General features: G+C 42.5%; 1 protein-coding gene across 5 annotated transcripts in view; it reads left to right on the plus strand.

Annotated features, from left to right (window-relative positions):
* SH3PXD2A (SH3 and PX domains 2A) overlaps nucleotides 1-17158 on the plus strand; it is a 337587-nt gene that overhangs the window by 199785 nt on the left and 120644 nt on the right. For all 5 annotated transcript variants that reach the window (XM_007479080.3, XM_001368979.5, XM_056804516.1 and 2 more), the window contains one exon: nucleotides 7869-7897. In XM_007479080.3, coding sequence (XP_007479142.2) covers nucleotides 7869-7897 — 29 coding nt within the window. The remainder of the gene's footprint in view (nucleotides 1-7868; nucleotides 7898-17158) is intronic.

Here is a 17158-nt window from a genome sequence, read left to right on the forward strand (position 1 = left end):
TCTAGGCACAGTGATCCTGATCTGAATTACTCTCTGTCATTCCTAGGCATTCCCTTAGTCTGGGAATTTAAGGCTTTGATCCATGTAGAATCTCCTTATCTTTCTTTCCTTGTCTCCTCCTACTCTCCTACCCAGTTATCCCACAATGCATTCCTGTTCCCAAGTCCTTGTTCCTTTCTCCTACAGTGTTCTCCATACATTCTAATCCCAGTTTAAGGCCTACCTCCTCTAGAAAGGCTTCTCTACCTCCTCTAGAAAGGCTTCTCTGAATGGATATTCTTTGTAAACCCACCATTTAGGATCTGTATTTCTCCAATGGCACCCAGCATTGTGAACTTTTATTGCCCCTCACTTAACTCTACAATGGAAATAGACCCAAAGTAGGTATTTAAAAGCCCTGAACCAGGTGCCAGAACCATGTTTCTACCATTTCCGTAGCTGTGTTACTCAAGGTAAGTCACTACCCCTCTTCAAGCCTCAGATTCTTTTCTCTCACAGGCCTATAATAAAGATCGAGACAAAGGAAGTGTCTGGGGAATTCTGGGGCCAGGCAAGGGACATATCATTGGGTAGTATTGGTACTAGAGACCCTCCTGGGCCTACAGCCAGATCTCCAAACTTCCCTCCCAAGGAATGTAGTTCCCTTTTGCCTAGGGCAAGGAATTCTGGCCTCCCCAGCCTTCTCCACAGGCTCACAATGGGAGCCTTTCTCAGGGCCCTGGAAAACATAGTCCTCATGGAGAAAGGACAGATTCATGTTCCTGGCAAGGACCCACAATACAACAATTTAGATCAGGAGATGAATAGAAGCACAGGCGAAAGAAGGCAAAAGGCATTTGTCTCTGTATTTATCTTGTTTGGATTGGAGGGTGAGGGATGTGCTGAGCTCATCTCCCTCCTGAGATGGTTTTGTGTAATGGGGTTACATGACTAGCATGTCATCTTTGTTAGAAAAGATGAAAATGGGAGAAGAAAACTCCATCTTTCTCTAAATTTGAGGAACCTGATTTTGGGGTCCTTAGTTTGGAGCCTCTTTAATTTCTGGTTGGATTACTGCAAGAGCTTCCCCAAACAGTCTTTCCTTCTTCGGTTCATCCTTCACATGAGTCCTAAATCATTCCTTTGATTACATTTCATCGAGTTCCATTACTGCTTCCACAAATTCAGCCTAACTTTCAAAACCTTCTAAAATCTGGTCATCCAGCCTTACGATCATAAAGATTATTGATTTTAAAGTGGAAAGGTTCTTAGTATTTATCTAATCCACCCTTCTCATTTTGTAAGCCTCTCTTCCTTCTTTCCATATCCCCAAAGTATCATTTATTATTTGTCTCATTCTTTTGCATTTATTTTATGTAACCTTGTATTATTATTTATCCTTTCATATGGCCTAGTCTTACCTCTGCAACAAGACAGTGAACTCCTTGAGGGCAAGGACTATGATTTGTATGCTTTTGAATCCCTTCGGCACCAACTCAGGGCCATGATTCACTCAACTTATTGATTGGTGGTTGCTGGTTGTTCATTTGTTTCAATTGTGTCTGAATCTTCATGACCCCATTTGGTCTTTTCTTGGCAAAGATACTGGAACGATTTGGCATTTTCTTCTCTAGCTCATTTTATAGATGAGGAAACTGAGGCAAACAGAATTAAATGGCTTGCCCAGGGTCACAAAACTAGGAAGTGGCTGAGGCCAGATTTGAACTCAGGAAGATGAGGCCCAGACCCAACACTCCCGCCTTGGCCGCCCTGTGATTGTTGCTACCATATTCCATTCTATCACTGGCCAGGTTGCCCCCAGTTCTTATGTCTTTTATCTCAGTGTATGACCCCACTTAGTAAGGGAAGGAGCATTGATAGCCTCCATCAAAGATTCAGAGTTGTTGAGAGATTATTCACGCTAGCCCAGCAAGTCAAAGAGTTCCTCCAGGTTTCAGGGATCAGCTTTTGCCATCGTGACTCTAGTCATCCATCATCATGTGCTCAATGCAGAGTTGGCCAATGTCACCCAGCAGACAGCAAGGACAAGGGCACAGTGGAGCTGGCAGCCTGTGTCTCAGCATCTGCCTGTTCACTTAAGTAGGCGGTAGGAAGGGATTCAGAAATCAGACCACCCACTCTCCCCCAACACTCATCAGAATGAGAATGGGACTCTAGAGTGGCCCTTTAGACAGAAACTGGCCTGGGCAGACCTCAGACCTGATGTGCATGTATTATTCACTCCCAGGCTCCCCTTGCTCCTCTCTTGTTGTAGGGACCAAAGACAAATAGAGGAAAGGGACAGGCTTGGCAGGTGGAGAGCCGAGCTTTCTCTAGCCAGTCTCATTTTCTGTGCTTTCATTCTACGTGATTGCTGCCTGCTGGTACCCACACTTCTCACCTTACATTAGTTATTATACGGCCATGAAATCTCCAAGATCAAGGCTAATCCCTTATACTGCTCCAAATCCTACTCATTCAAAACATTCTCTGGTAGAAGTTAGGTGACATATTAGTGAACTGGACTTGGAGTTAGGAAGGTATGAGTTCAAATCCAAACTCAGATACTCAACTATTTGGGTGACTCTGAACAAGTCACTTAATCTCTGTCTGCCTTATTTCATCATCTATAAAATGGGCATCATGATTGCATGAACATACAAAAAATATACTTCCCAGGGTGAGGATAAAATGGGATTATATTTGTAAATGCTTTAGAAGATCTATAGAAATGCTAGTCATCGTTTTTATTATTGTTGTTGTTGTTGTTATTATAGTACTATCAGAAGACTTAATAAGAGATGTGGGAATAGTCTTGGATAGGGATTTAATGTGGGTTCATATACTAGTTCAGTCGTCTCTCTACATCTTCTCTGCCTGGCATTCATTCATTCATTCATTCATTCATTCATTCATTTATTCATTTATTTATTTTTAGAGCCCTTACCTTCTGTCTTGGAATCAATACTGTGTATTGGTTCCAAGGCAGAAGAGTGGTAAGGGCTAGACAATGGGGGTTATGTGACTTGCCCAGGGTCACACAGCTAGGAAGTGTCTGAGGCCAGATTTGAACCTAGAACCTCCCATCTCTAGGCCTGGCTCTCAATACATTGAGTTACCCATCTGCCCCATCTGCCTGGAATTTAAATCCCTTCCTGATATGGATCCAGTCGATATCTCCAAGATATAGTACTTCCCTATCACATATGATTTTCCATTTTCTGGCTCTGTGCCCCATGTCTGGAACTCCTCCACCTTTTATAATCTGGGGCTACTTTCAAGGCTCAGTTCACAATCAGTTTACCTAACAGGTCTTTTCTGATCTTTCCAATGGATTCTTCTTTGCCCCCATTACTTGGCACTTAGTTTCTTTCTATTTGTACTAATCTTTGTACTTGTTGCTTCCCCAAATAGATTATAAGCTTCGTGCCTGGTTTCTTTTTTGTCTCTGTATCCTAGGAGCTTGTCACATAAGAAGACACTAAAAAATGTGAAATCAACTGCAAGTGTTGCTTGTATAATTGCAAGTAACTGTCTTAGTATTTTTAGCTTTAGGCAAAAGAAAGAAAGGGGTAAATGGATAGAGGGCATACCTCAAATGTGCTGGGTTGTTCCTAAAATGAGTCATTTAGACAGGGGTAGGAGACAAAAAGAGGGTGGTTTCCCTTCTCTGTATCTCAATTCCCTTAGTGTGTAAAATGCAGGGATTGGTCTAGATCAAGTGTTCTTTACCTGGGATCTGTGAATTTATTTTAAATTAATAATATAATAATTTTAATATAATAATATAATAATAATTAATCTTAATATAGAGCTTTAAAGTTTGTAAAGAATTTTACCAGTATTATCTCATTTTATCCTCACAACATCTCTGGAAGATGGGAGCTATTAGAATCTTCATTTTAGAGATAAAGAAACTATGGCAAAAGCTTAAGTGATTTGCCCAGAGTGACACAACTGGTATCTAAGGTTGGATATGACCTCAAGTCTTCCTGACTTCAGGTTTAGCATAATATCCATATGGATACCTTACAGCCTCTAAGCCTCTAAAAGTAGCTATGGCTATTTTATATATATATATATATATATATATATATATATATATATATATATATATATATATATATATATATATATATATACAATTATTTATATGTAAACAAAATAAATATAAATAAAACAAATTTTAAAAATGAATAGCTATTTATATATATAAAATAGTTAGCTATTTAACAAATTTAATTTTATTCAATAATAAAATAAATTCAATATTTTATTCATACATACTATTTATTATATAATAGCCACAACTATTTTAACAAAATATAACAATTTATCCAAAAATTAAGAAAGTATTTTTCTTACACATTTATTATACACATACAAAATATATATACAAAAATATTTTGTTATTTGTATTTCTTTAAAATCAGTTTCCTTTGTAATCATATATATTCTGTGCCTTAAAAAAAATGCTATCTTGAGAAAGGGTCCCTCCATTGGTTTGCCAAACTGTCAGAAAGTCTCTATGATGACACAAACAAGGTTCAGAATTTCTCGACTAAATGATGTTTACAGTGTCTCCCGGCTGCCACTCTAACGTCCACTGATTCTGGAGGCGATTGACTACTTCCAGTGTGTGCTGAGGAAGACAGAGCAAGTGTGCCTTTGGGAAAAGTGAATGAGTACAGGGGAGAGAGAGCTAGGCTGCGGAGGGTTACCTTTATGCAGAATGATGCCAGAGGGAGCTGAAAGAAGAAGACACACACCCTCCCTTCTGCCAGTCCAGGACCTTGCCAGGCAATCCTCAGCCTGCCCTCCCCTTCCATCGGCCATGGGAGGAGGAGGAGGAGGCATGTGCCACCCTCTTGTTGGCAGCCCCAAGGAGAGCCCCCGAGCTCTGCCCCTCTGCTTGCAATGTCCTGGGCATTGGAGAGAATGTGATTCAGCAGTGAGTTGGACGCTGGCTAGTGTCTGTGCCATGCACCAAGCTGGGGGCTCTCCCATGACTGACTTTGGGCCAAGCCTAGGAACATGTGGGTGGGTCAGACTGAAGAAAGCCTGGCTGGGGAGGGGAGTTGTTCAGATTTTTTGAATTGCCAGGGACCCAGAGCCAGGGAAACCGTCCCACTGACCCAGGGCCTCTCCCTGCTTGAGTATTACACTCTTGTCAATGGGAGCTGGGTGTGGAGGAGAGGGAGGAGGAAGTTGGCTGGGGCATGCATTCTTCTGTAGAGATTTGGGATTTTTCAGCTCAGCAAATCTCAGCCATTGGATAGGATAACCTAGGCTATTTTTGAGTATGGTTAGTGTCTAAAAATATAAAATAAATTTGCTAAAAGATACCCAACCGGAAGCCCCCAAAGTTCCCTATTAGGGGCATCAACACTGGCTGAAGGCCAGCTACTATGGGAAGAATTACAAAATGCCCACCATTAGCCATGACTAAATCTCAGCCAGGAAGCTTCCCCTGATTAAGTCCACCACCTATTTGTTAACTGGCCAGTTACCAACACCCCATTACCACCACCTGCAATTCTTATGATTTACTATTTAAAAAAATAATAAATGAAGGGAGGAAAAAGAGGGAAATGGAGATGATGTTAAAAAATGAAACTGATAAAAATCATTTTAAGGTTTCATACAATTTTATACAAAAATTTATATAATACTTTATTGAGATAACTTTGTATTTGTCCTTTCATTTAACCCTAAAATCCTGTGAGTTAGGTGAACTTCCATTATTATCCCTAATTTACAAATGAAGATTTGTAAGGTTAAGTGACTCATCTATGGTCACCTACCAAGTATCACAGCAGAATCCAGCTCTACTCAATATAACTTAAGGGAAAAGCCACTTAATTAACTCTCCTAACTGAAGTTAATACCAAGTCCCTGACTACAAGAGGACCCTGGGCATCCCTAGCCTCTTGTCCTTCCATGCCTTTATTAGCCTGTCCTCCAGGTTTAGGAGAAGGAAGAGGGTGATGTAAAGTTAAATTTGCTACAAGTAAATAGGCTTGGACCATCTCCATCTGCATATTGGCCTCAACTAGTGTTCCTGATAATAAAACATCTTTTTTGGCCAGACTGGTAGGAATCAAAATTGTGACATTTCTATTCCATGCCTCATTACGCATACTTCCCATAGTCTAGCAATTTCTCCCTTTTCTCCCAGGGGTCTATTGTTCATAGTTAGCATGGGATAGCCAAAAGAACAATGGACAGAAGCCTTTGGTTTAAATCCTAGTTTACTAGAGCTCAGAATAACTGTAGAGACTGCTAGGGGGCTCAGTGGAAGGAAAGACAGGCCATGGAGACAGGAGGTCCCAGGTTTAAATTTGACCTCAGACACTTCCTAGCTGTGTATCCCTGAGCAAGTCACTTAACTCCCATTGCTTAGCCCTTACTGCTTTTCTGCCTTGGAACCAAAACTTAGTGTTGATTCTAAGACAGAAAATAAGGGGGAAGGAAGGAGGGCAGGAAGGAAGGAAGGAAGGAAGGAAGGAAGGAAGGAAGGAAGGAAGGAAGGAAGGAAGGAAGGAAGGAAGGAGGAAAGGAAGGAAGGAGAGAAGGAAGAGAAGGAAGGAGGGAAGGAAGGGAGGGAGGAAAGGATGGAGGGAGGAAGGAAGGAGGGAAGGAAGGAAGGAAGGAAGGAAGGAAGGAAGGAAGGAAGGAAGGAAGGAAGGAAGGAGAGAAGGAAGGGAAGGAAGGGAGGGATGGAGGGAGGAAGGAAGGAGGGAGGAAGGAGAGAAGGAAGGGAGGGATGGAGGGAGGAAGGAAGGAAGGAAGGATGGAAGGAGTGAGAGAAGGAGGGAAGGAAGGAGGGAAGGAAGGGAGGGAGGGAAGGGATGGAGGAAGGAAAGGAGGAGGGAGGACACTTATAGATGTGGGGATCAGAAAAGGCTTCCTATAGATCATGTTTTATTCAACCTTCTTTTAGGTAGGGTGTGGACAGCTGCGGGGTAGACTTTGGGCAAGGACACCATTGCAGAAGTCTGGGGCAAGTCTTCTTAAGTCCTTTGGTGTCATGGACCCCTCAGCCACTAGACTTAAGTGCTAGGGATGCAAAGAAATGAAAAACAGTCTCTGTCCTCCAGCAGCTTCCATTCTATTGTCCAGAGATTTGCTATTTACTAAGCTTTTACTTAACTGTTTGCTTGTGCTAGGAATTGAGGGAGCTTTAAATACCTCAATGGTTTTCAATCTATTTGTCATCACAAGACCCACAGATAAATATAGTACAAATGATCATGTAAATACATAAGAATATACAAAAGTGCTGTAAAATCAAATGAACCCAAGACTTCTTGGAAAGGTGATATTTGAACTGGGCATTGATGGGTATTTAAGACATTAAGAGCCAGAGATGGGCTTTGAGGGATTGGAACCATGTAAATAAGGGGATGAAGGATTTGACAGATCCCATCCTCCCCCTTTCTCAATACTCTGATATCTTGGCATTCAGGGTAGGGGGAAGCTCTAGTTGCTGGGCTCCCAAGGGGTTAATCCTATGACTGTCCAAGGTGATGAAGGGGAAAGAACGGCAGAGGGAGGGAGCCTGGGCATGATGGGGAAGCCCCGGGAGGAGCCCAGGGCTCTTGCGTGCTTGCACCGCAGAGCTGCGGAAGGTTCTCCCTGCCTTGGGGATCACATGGCTTTGCCAGAGTCTGACTGCAGCACCAGCTGCTCTCAGAGCTGAGCCTGAGCCTGAGTGGTGCTGGCCGGCTCTGGCGTAGGGGATCCCTCCTTCCCTCTGCCTGGAGGCAGCAGGCAGTGGGAGAGTCTGGGGCCTCTGGGTGGGAGCCCAGGGCTCCTCTCCCTGGCTCGGAAGGCTAGCCAGCCAGCCTGAAGCTAACCATGTCTATCTGCTGTTGCTTCTTTTTCAGGGACTATGGAAGTTCAAAGAGGAAATCAGGTAAGCAGGGCAACCTCTGGGCTGTCTGTCTCTTCCACCTCTCTCTTCTGCCTGTTGCATGTACTCTGGTGGCTCTTTCCAAATTGCCTTGGGGTCAGGCAGTTTCTTGCAGTGCAGAGCATTTGAGATTCGTTTTTCCTGAGGTTTCTCACCTGCTTGCCTTACTACAAGATCTGGTTTTTATTTGGTCAGATGCCATATCCAGGGGTCCTCTATGGCCGGGCCATCCCAGCCCTTCTGCATACCCAGGAAGAACCAGCTGGCACATCTCCAAACCTAAACCTCTCCTTTCTTCTCCTCTCTTCTCTCCTCTCCTCTCTGCTCTTTTCCAGGCATGCTAGCAGCCAGCCCCCAAAGCTCCTGTTTCCCCTTCTGTGTGTACATATGTGTGTATGTGTGTGTGTGGGGGTGATAGAGGTGGGGATGGGGAAGGTCATGATGAATTTTTTCTGATGAATCCAGCCTTTTCTCCTCCCTGCCCTCAATCCAGCCTCCCACTTCCCAATGTTTGGGGAAATGTATGAGTGTTCTGCCCCTCCCAGGAGGATAAGAAGGGGTTACTGCGTCTTCTCTTGCATTGGGCATTTGTTGATCAGCCGGACGTTCATCGGGCTGGGCAGGTTGTACTTGTACCAAATGGAGCTTTAATGGATTGGCTACTCCTGACCTCGGCCCCTCCTTCCTTCACTGGAGACGATCCCAGTCTCTTCCTCCTGCCTCGAGCTGGGAAGGTGGATGGACAGGTTCACTGAGATTCATAAAGGTTTTGCAGGGTGGAAGCCGAGTCTTTGGGGCCAGACGAGAGAATAGAGCTGGGAACAGAGAGCTGTTAGCTGCGTTAGGAGCTAGACCTGAAGCTGGGCTACGGGGAGGGAGAAGAAGGGCAATGGGGGAAGAGGGAAGAAGAAGAAAAGTCCCCTGCTATGCCAGCAGGCTTTCTCCGTCCTCCCTAAGTCTGCTGCCTTGGCACTGGGGGACAATGATAGGATTTTGTCACCAGGAAGTGTGGATGTCTATATGTGGAGTCTTCATTGTGGGCTAGAATGTGTTGGGTGGCATAATGCATATGTTAGGGGGTATATTCTGTGCATTGCCCATGTTAGTATATGTCAAGGGGTACTGGACGTTGTGCAATTAGAGTATGTATGGTGGGTGTCAAGATGCATTGTATGTTGGAGTATGTTTACATGTGTTATGTATGTGTTGTGTGCTCAGGGGGAGTCTACAGCCCTGTGTGAGTGTGTGTGCGTGTGTGCTTCCCTTGTCATCATGTGTTAGCTGTAGCTTCTCCTTCTTTAGATATTTAGAAGGATTGCCCCAAAGATCACCTCACCCGGAACCCCAGTCAGCTCCATCCAAGGTCCATTTTACTGAAAGCCCTTTTCAGTCACCTTGCGCCCCATGGCACACGGGTGACTGGGCAGGTAGGTTGATAGCTTGGAGAAATGAATGGGATCAGTGGCATGGTTACATCTACCTCCCACCTTCTCCCCACACTCCTTTCCCCCAACTCTGCCATCAACGAATGCTCTCTCTAGGGCAGTGGTTCTCAACCTTTCTAATGCTGTGACCCCACAATACAGTTCCTCTTGTTGCAGTGACCCCAAACCAAAAAATTATTTTGGTGGCTACTTCAAAACTGTAATTTTGCTACAGTTATGATTTGGAATGTAAATACCTGATGTCCATTATGTGTTCTCATTGCTACAAATCAAACATAATTTAAACATAGTGATTAATCACAAAAACAATATTTAATTATATGTTGAGAAATATTAATCCAGCAGGAGGCAGCCTGAGCACTGGGGCGGGAGGTAAGTCTTGTCTGGGGAGGGGGTCTGCAGATGCTGCCTTCTTCTTCCTGTCATCTCCCTCCAGCTTGAGCTGAGGCTTTACTTTGCTGGGGTTACTTGGCTCTGTTATCCATTCCAGGAGTTATCTGCTCCAGGACTTAACCCCTCCGGAGCCAGCACCCAGGTGCTCCCTCTGGGTCTCTGTTTGAGTCCTGTCTCCAGGCAACATGGTAAATCCATTTCCCCTCCTAGGCGGAGGGCTGCTGATAGGTAACTAATATTAGTACAATGTGCGGGCAGCAGGGTCCCCGTTCTTTTCGAGATCTTGCTGTAAAGTAGCGCAATTTCTCAGCGACTAAAGCCATCGGGAATATGTATTTTCCCGATGGTGTTAGGTGACCCCTGTGTTTTGGTCGTTCGGCTGGGGTTGCGACCCACAGGTTGAGAACCGCTGCTCCTATGGCATCTGTATGAAACGCCAGTGGAAATGGGAGACGCTAAATTGTACAGAGGGATCCCTTAGAAAACCCCATATTAACCCAATCTTTCTTCTATTATATTTTTATGTTGTTAAATATTCTCCAGTTACATTTTTATCTGGTTCGGGCTGCCTAAGAAGTGTTGTAGGGTATGTGTTTTTGACATTTGTAGGGCACAGTCATCTGGGGGTGCCAGGATATGGTTGGATACTATATCTGATCTCAAGAACAAGAGGGGATTAGGAGCAGCTAGGTGGCTCAGTGAATAGAGTTCTAGGCTTGGAGATGGAAGGTCCTGGGTTCAAATCTAGATTCAAATACTTTCTAGCTGTGTGACCCTGAGCAAGTCTCTTAATCCCTATTGCCTAGCCCTTACTACTCTTTTATTTTGGAACCAAAATGTAGGATTGATTCTGAGACAGAAAGTAAGGGTTGAAAAAAAGAATAAGATGGGATCAATTGGGATCATTTTGATTAAGATCCGAATCCTGGTCTAAGGTTCATTGTGGTGAATGAATCCTGAGAGTGGGCCTGTTATGGCAATGGTCTTCTTTCACTGGGTAGAGATCAGATTCTAGCCCTGGAGGTTTCATGATGCATTGAGAGCTGGGCATAATTCTGTGTGGCATGTGTTTCTGACAGCTTGGAATGACATCCGATGAGATGAAACATACTTCAGAGAAGAGAGGAAGTGTGGCACAATAGAAAGAGCCTTGCATTAATTAGGAACCAACTGGCATAATAGATTAGAAAGGGCATCCAACCTAGAGTCAGAGGCCCTAGGTTCAAATCCTGCCACTGATGCGCAATACCAGTGTGACTTTGGGCAAATCATTTTAACCTCTTTGATCTTTGGTTTCTTCAACTGTAAAATGAGGGGACTGGATTCACTGACCCTTGAGGTTGTGTTTTTTTTTTTCTATTCTAGATATGTGAGCATATGATTATTTAACTGTACCAATCTAGGTTCTAGTCCTCCTAAGTCACTGACTATCCAGGTGGCTTAGGCAAACCTCTTAAAATGAGACAAATTCGATCCCCTAGAAATATCTAGGGCACTCTTCTCTGTAGTTACCTTAACTGAATCCTAAGGGAGATACAGGTAAGTCACCATCCCTGCCATCAGAGGATTCACTCATAATTCATAAAGGGGAGTAAGGCACATTGAAAAATAACTATACTGTAAAATAATATAGGTCAGAAGAGAAGTGAGAACAAAGAGCTGTAGGCGTTCAGAGGAGGAAAAGAGCTTTTCTGACTGAAGGAGGGGGTGCTCCAGAGAACATTTCATGGAGGAGGCAGCAGCTTTTGACCCTTCCATTCAGCTTCCTTCAGAAGTCTCCTTTAGAATTTCCCCAGAGTTTTGTCAATGTGGCCTCTGTGCTCTCGAGGAAGCCCTTCCACAGAGGAACTGAGGCTTTACTGGAGATGACATTCTCCTAGCGCCCTCATAAGAGACAGAAAGACAGAATCACAGAATGTGAGGGACAGAAGGGACCTTCCAAGCCAATCCAATCAAATTCCCGTGTTTTGTGGAGAAAGAAATTGAAGTGCCCAGAGGTGATTTGCCCAGAGGATTTGAAGAGAACTGGAGAGTCATATCTTATCCCAAATCTGATGCTTTTTTTCACTACTCAATTTTCCAAGTGGGACTGGGTGACTGGCCAGAGCTTTATGGGATTAGGAAATTTCATGAGGCATTACTGGGATGTGAATAAACAAAATGTTGCTAAATAGAGTTTCTATTGAATCTGATTTAATGAAGAGTGATGAATCATCTGTAATTGTCACGTTCCTTGTACAAAATGCAAATGGATGCTCTAAAAGTACTTTAGCAAATTTGTTCTCTTAGGCAAATTTGTCATTCTCCCTGAAATTTTCTGTAACTATTTCCTTGATAATTCCTTGCTTGGGAAGCTAGGCAGTACAATGGACAGAGTGCTGGACCTGGAGTAAGGAAGACTCATTCTTCCTGAGTACACATTTGACGTCAGACATGTATTAGCTGTGTGACCCTGAGCCAGTCACCTAATCCTATTTGCCTCAATTTCCTCATCTATAAAATGAGCTACAGAGTGAAATGGCAAACTTCTCCAGTATCTTTGCCAAGAGAACCCCAAATGGGGTCATGAAAAGTCAGACATGACTGAAAAATAACAAATACTTTTCTTGAAAATTGTATAGTGAGAGCTATGTACCATAGTGGAAAGAGAAGAAGGCTGAAAGCCAGAAGACCTCTAAGCCCTGTTCTAGTCCCATCTCTGCTACAAACTCATTCTGTTGGATAACGCTATTTGTTCAAGTGAACTTTCAGAGTAAATGGTTTCTTTCTTACCTTCATCTTCCTCATCTATAAAATGGAGTAGTTGGACTACATAATTTCTTCTTAGACTTGAACCTGAAATATTTGTATCAATAAACCCTTAATTAGTTCCCATCCCAGTGGTCAGGAATTCTGAATTACTGGATATAAATTGTTATGGTCAGTGGTGTGGATTATTTGACATTTTGCCAAGTGGTTCAAAGTCCACTTTTCATTTACTATCTTCTTACAATAGGAGACTTATTTTATACTTCTACCCTTTCCCAGCCACTACTTTTCTCATTGTCAAATGGAGGTAGTCTAGAAATATTATAGAATATTAGAATTAGAAGGACCCTTAGAGAGCATATAAATCTGGCTCCATCATTTTACAAGATGGGGAAACTAAGACTCAAAGATTTGACTTGCCAATGGTCACAGAACTTAGTTGCAGAATGGGACTAGAATTGAGATCTCTTGGCTCTTAGGCCTTTGTTCTTTGTCTTGTTTTTCCCTTCATCCCTCCACCCTCTAACATCACCATGCAATTCTGGATAATTGTGTAGCCTTGTGTAAGAGAGGCCACGTGAATCAGGAAAACAAAAACATGGAGTTTTCTTCACATGTTTCCCTAATAATTTATGACCCTGCCTGACATCAAAAAAGTCCAAGCTGTCTTTCTGCTCCAAACTTGATTTCATGAAAGCCAACTATGGGGCTCCATTAATTGTGTAGAGAGACACAGAAAGAAACTTTCTCCTTAAGAATCAAGAAGGTCATCTAGAGTGGTTACTGGAGACAATTTGAGATTTTTACTAAAATTAAATATAGAGGTAGCCTGATGGGGCTCTTGAAAAGAATCCCCCAGATAAGAATCAGGAGACCTAAGGATTAATCCTACCTCTGCCTTTAATTATGATCTTGACAAAACCTTGTCCCATCTCAGGGTCTTACTTCCTTCACTTGTAAAATGAGAGAATTGGATTATAGCAGGGGTTCTTATCCCTTTTTTGTGTGTATCATGAATTCTTTTACAAGTTTAATAAAACCTATGGATATCTTCAGAATATCAGAATAATATTTTATCACATGTACTATATTAGTAACACTAATATTATATTAATATTATTTGTTGATTAAAAATATATTGATATTAGAATAATATTTTAAACATGACATTAATTACAAAGGAAACTGATTAAATTGATATCGCTTATATTTATATACTGTATATTAACACCTACATGGATATTTACACATGTATATATATGTACCTTTATCTCTTATCTATATATCTACTGAGAATATGCATGTATATATTTATTTGTTTAATAGCTTCACAGACTCCAGGTTAAGAGTCTCTGCACTAGAGGTTCTAAGTAGAGCCCAATATTCTCTGTTTTCAATTGAATGTTACCAATTTTTATTGAATATAGTGTGGTAGCTAGAACAGTAAATTTAGAGCCAGATGAATTGAGTTTGAAATACTGCCCTGCTACTTAGATACATAGATCATCATGAATTTGGAACTAGAAAGACTCACAGGCCATCTAGTCTAATGCTTTCATTTACAGATGAAGAAACTGAGACTCAAGAGGAGTTTAGTGACTTGTGGGCACAAGTAGCATCACAGGCTAGACTTGAATGCAGGCCCTCTGATTTCTGAGCTAATATTCTTTCCACTGTGCCATGTTTTTGCGTATGTGACATTGGACCAACCACTTCATTTCTCTTGGGCTCAGTCTGATCTTCTGTAAAATAAAGGAGCTGAATTAGATTATGTTCCCTTCAAATCTGCAATGTAATGATCCTAAGGTGTCAAGACCACTGGGTAGGCATGTTGTAGGAGAGACAGAAAGATAAATATGGCACTTGACCTCGGAGAGCTTCTTCTAGTCCAGCAGAAGAGAGCCCTAGGAAAGCACAAAATGATGGTGTCATGTTAAGTGCTGAGTGAGAGGTTTAGACAGGTCACAGAGAGAGAGGGGGAAGGAAGTAGGGAGGGAAGAAGAGAAGGAAATAATAAAAGGGTGGGGGGAGAAAGGGCAGGGAGAGGGGATGGAGGGAGGAAAGAGAAAGAGAAGGAAGAAAGGGAAAGAGTGGGAGAGAGAGAGAGAGAGAGAGAGAGAGAGAGAGAGAGAGAGAGAGAGAGAGAGAGAGAGAGAGAGAGAGAGAAGCCCTCCAAATACTCTTACCAAATATCCTAATCCTAAGATGATTCAGACAGTATGATTATTTTTTTTTTTAATAGTCTTTGGCCTTCTGGGTCTTCAAGTATTCTCATCTGTAAAGTAGGAATGATACTACCTGTTTTGTCTACCACACAAGGATATTTTGAAACTCCAATGAGGTACTGGGTATTCTTCACTCTCCATTCCCCATCTGCACAGAAGAGCTAACAGTGCCTGCTTACTTGGGGACCCTTTTCACCCCAAAGACCTTCCTCCAAATTAACAGGATATGTTTCTTCTTTAGTTTCCCTGAGATCCCTTCAGAGATTTCTTTGAATTCAGAAATGCCTATTTTTAAAATGTACATACCCCTTGGAGAGTTATTAGTCATTCACATTTTAGTGCAAATCATTCCACTTAGGTGGCTTTTCTCTTTAGTCCAGTCCAAATTACTCCCAGTCCCAAATGGCTGGACTGAAGAAATGGGTGTTTTTTAACTGCAGAAGTAGTCATTTAGAAGAACAGGGCAGTGTAATGAGGAGGACAGATAGGGTAGAAGATAGAATGGGGGAAGGAAAGGAAGAAGAAAAGAATAGCTATGTGCTAAATGCTTTTACAAATAAAATCTTATTTGATCCTCACAACAACTCTGGGAATTAGGTGCATTTTACAGTGGAGGAAACTGAGGCAGAGAGAGGTTAAGTGGCTTGTCTAGGGGGAGTATCCAAGGCTAGATTTGAACTCGGGTCTTTCTGACTCCAGGCTCACTGTACCTTATAGGAGTCTTATAGGGCTAAGGAATAAGAGACTTAATAAGTGAGGAAGATAAAAGAGTAGGAGAGGCCAAAGGCAGACTTTACATATTTAGACAATTTGTTGAGATCTTCTGATTTTGCCTCCTTTACCTCCCATAATCCCAGGACCCAGAGCTAAGAATATTAGTACTAGTTTCAGCTTCATTAGTAAATAAATGGATTCTGGGGTCTAGCTGGGGAGTATAACCAGAACATATTACCTTATATCTATGGGAAAATGTGCTCTGACTTCCAAATACCCACCTTATAAACTTTTGAAACAGAGCCACTTCATAGGTTGGAGGCCTACTTGCATATAGTATTTTTAGTCTGTGATGGGGAGGACTTTGACAAGAAGCCAAAACAAATTCTTCTGAAATGAAGCTTGGATCTGCTAAATTGGCATTAAACAACCTCATCAGAGCAATTGAATGGGATAAAGATTGGAGGCTGAAATACTTGTTTTCTCAAAAATACTCCTATTCCAGGAAGGAACCTGGGGCCTTCAGAAGCTACCTGGCTTCTCAGCTGAGCTGTCACTGAGACATGAAGACCGAGTGTGAAGCTTTCTGGTAGATCAACCAGATCCCATATCCATTGGCCTTAGGCCCAGAAGATATTATTCCCTTCATGCACAGAACTCAGATTAGTTACATTCTCCATCACTGAAATGGACGTGGTACAGCCAAAGGTAGAGAGATCCAGTAGAGGAGCCAGGGAATCCATGAACATCATGGCTCCTGGACCACTAGCCCAACTTTTTGGAGTTCCTGAGACATGACTAATTGGCTGCTGTGTGAGAGCTTCAGAGAGGCATCTCTACACTCTTGTCTACATTGAAGGGGCCAGGACCCCTAGAGGGAACCTTTCTAACCATTGTTTTTGAGAGAAGTCCTAAATAGCACTGTGGTATGGCAGAAACAAGGTAGAATTTGAGGTCCAAAGTCAGGGTTCTGATAGGAACATCTAGACGAGTCATTTATGTTTATCAGACTTCATCTGGGAAATGAAGAACTTAGTCTTTGAGTTCTTTTCCAGTTCTAAACATGGTTATATTAGATGCAACCCACAGGTATGCTCCCAAGAGAAAGAAACCCCTCCTTCCTCTTCTATGACCCTTAAAATATATGAGGTTTCCTGGATGGAGACATGGTTAACTTCTTTATTTGGAGGTATATCTTGTCTTAAGGGCTTGTGGCCTTGTTCATACTTACTCATTGATGAAGTTCACAAGTAGGTCAAATGTCTGAGAAAGAGGCTTATGATTCTGATTCTGGGACTTGGGTCAGTTCCAGTTCTTAACTCTCTGTGTGATCTTAGGCAATTTACTTACCTATACTGCATCCCAGTTTCCTCATCTGTAAAATATGGAGGGTTGGATTAGTAGATCAATGGTTTTCAGTGTGTGGTCTGAGGGTTCCCAGGATGCTTTCAGAACATCCTCAAGGTTCAAATTATTCTCCTTCTCTTCTCCTTCTCCTTCTCCTTCTCCTTCTCCTTCTCCTTCTCCTTCTCCTTCTCCTTCTCCTTCTCCTTCTCCTTCTCCTTCTCCTTCTCCTTCTCCTTCTCCTTCTCCTTCTCCTTCTCCTTCTCCTTCTCCTGCTCCTGCTCCTGCTCCTGCTCCTTCTCCTTCTCCTTCTCCTTCTCCTTCTCCTTCTCCTTCTCCTCCTTCTTCTCCTTTGTCATCATCATTATCAGACATTTTAATTTCCAGTACAGTAA

This window comes from Monodelphis domestica, chromosome 1 (assembly GCF_027887165.1).
Source record: "Monodelphis domestica isolate mMonDom1 chromosome 1, mMonDom1.pri, whole genome shotgun sequence".
In the NCBI taxonomy this organism is placed as follows: domain Eukaryota; kingdom Metazoa; phylum Chordata; class Mammalia; order Didelphimorphia; family Didelphidae; genus Monodelphis; species Monodelphis domestica.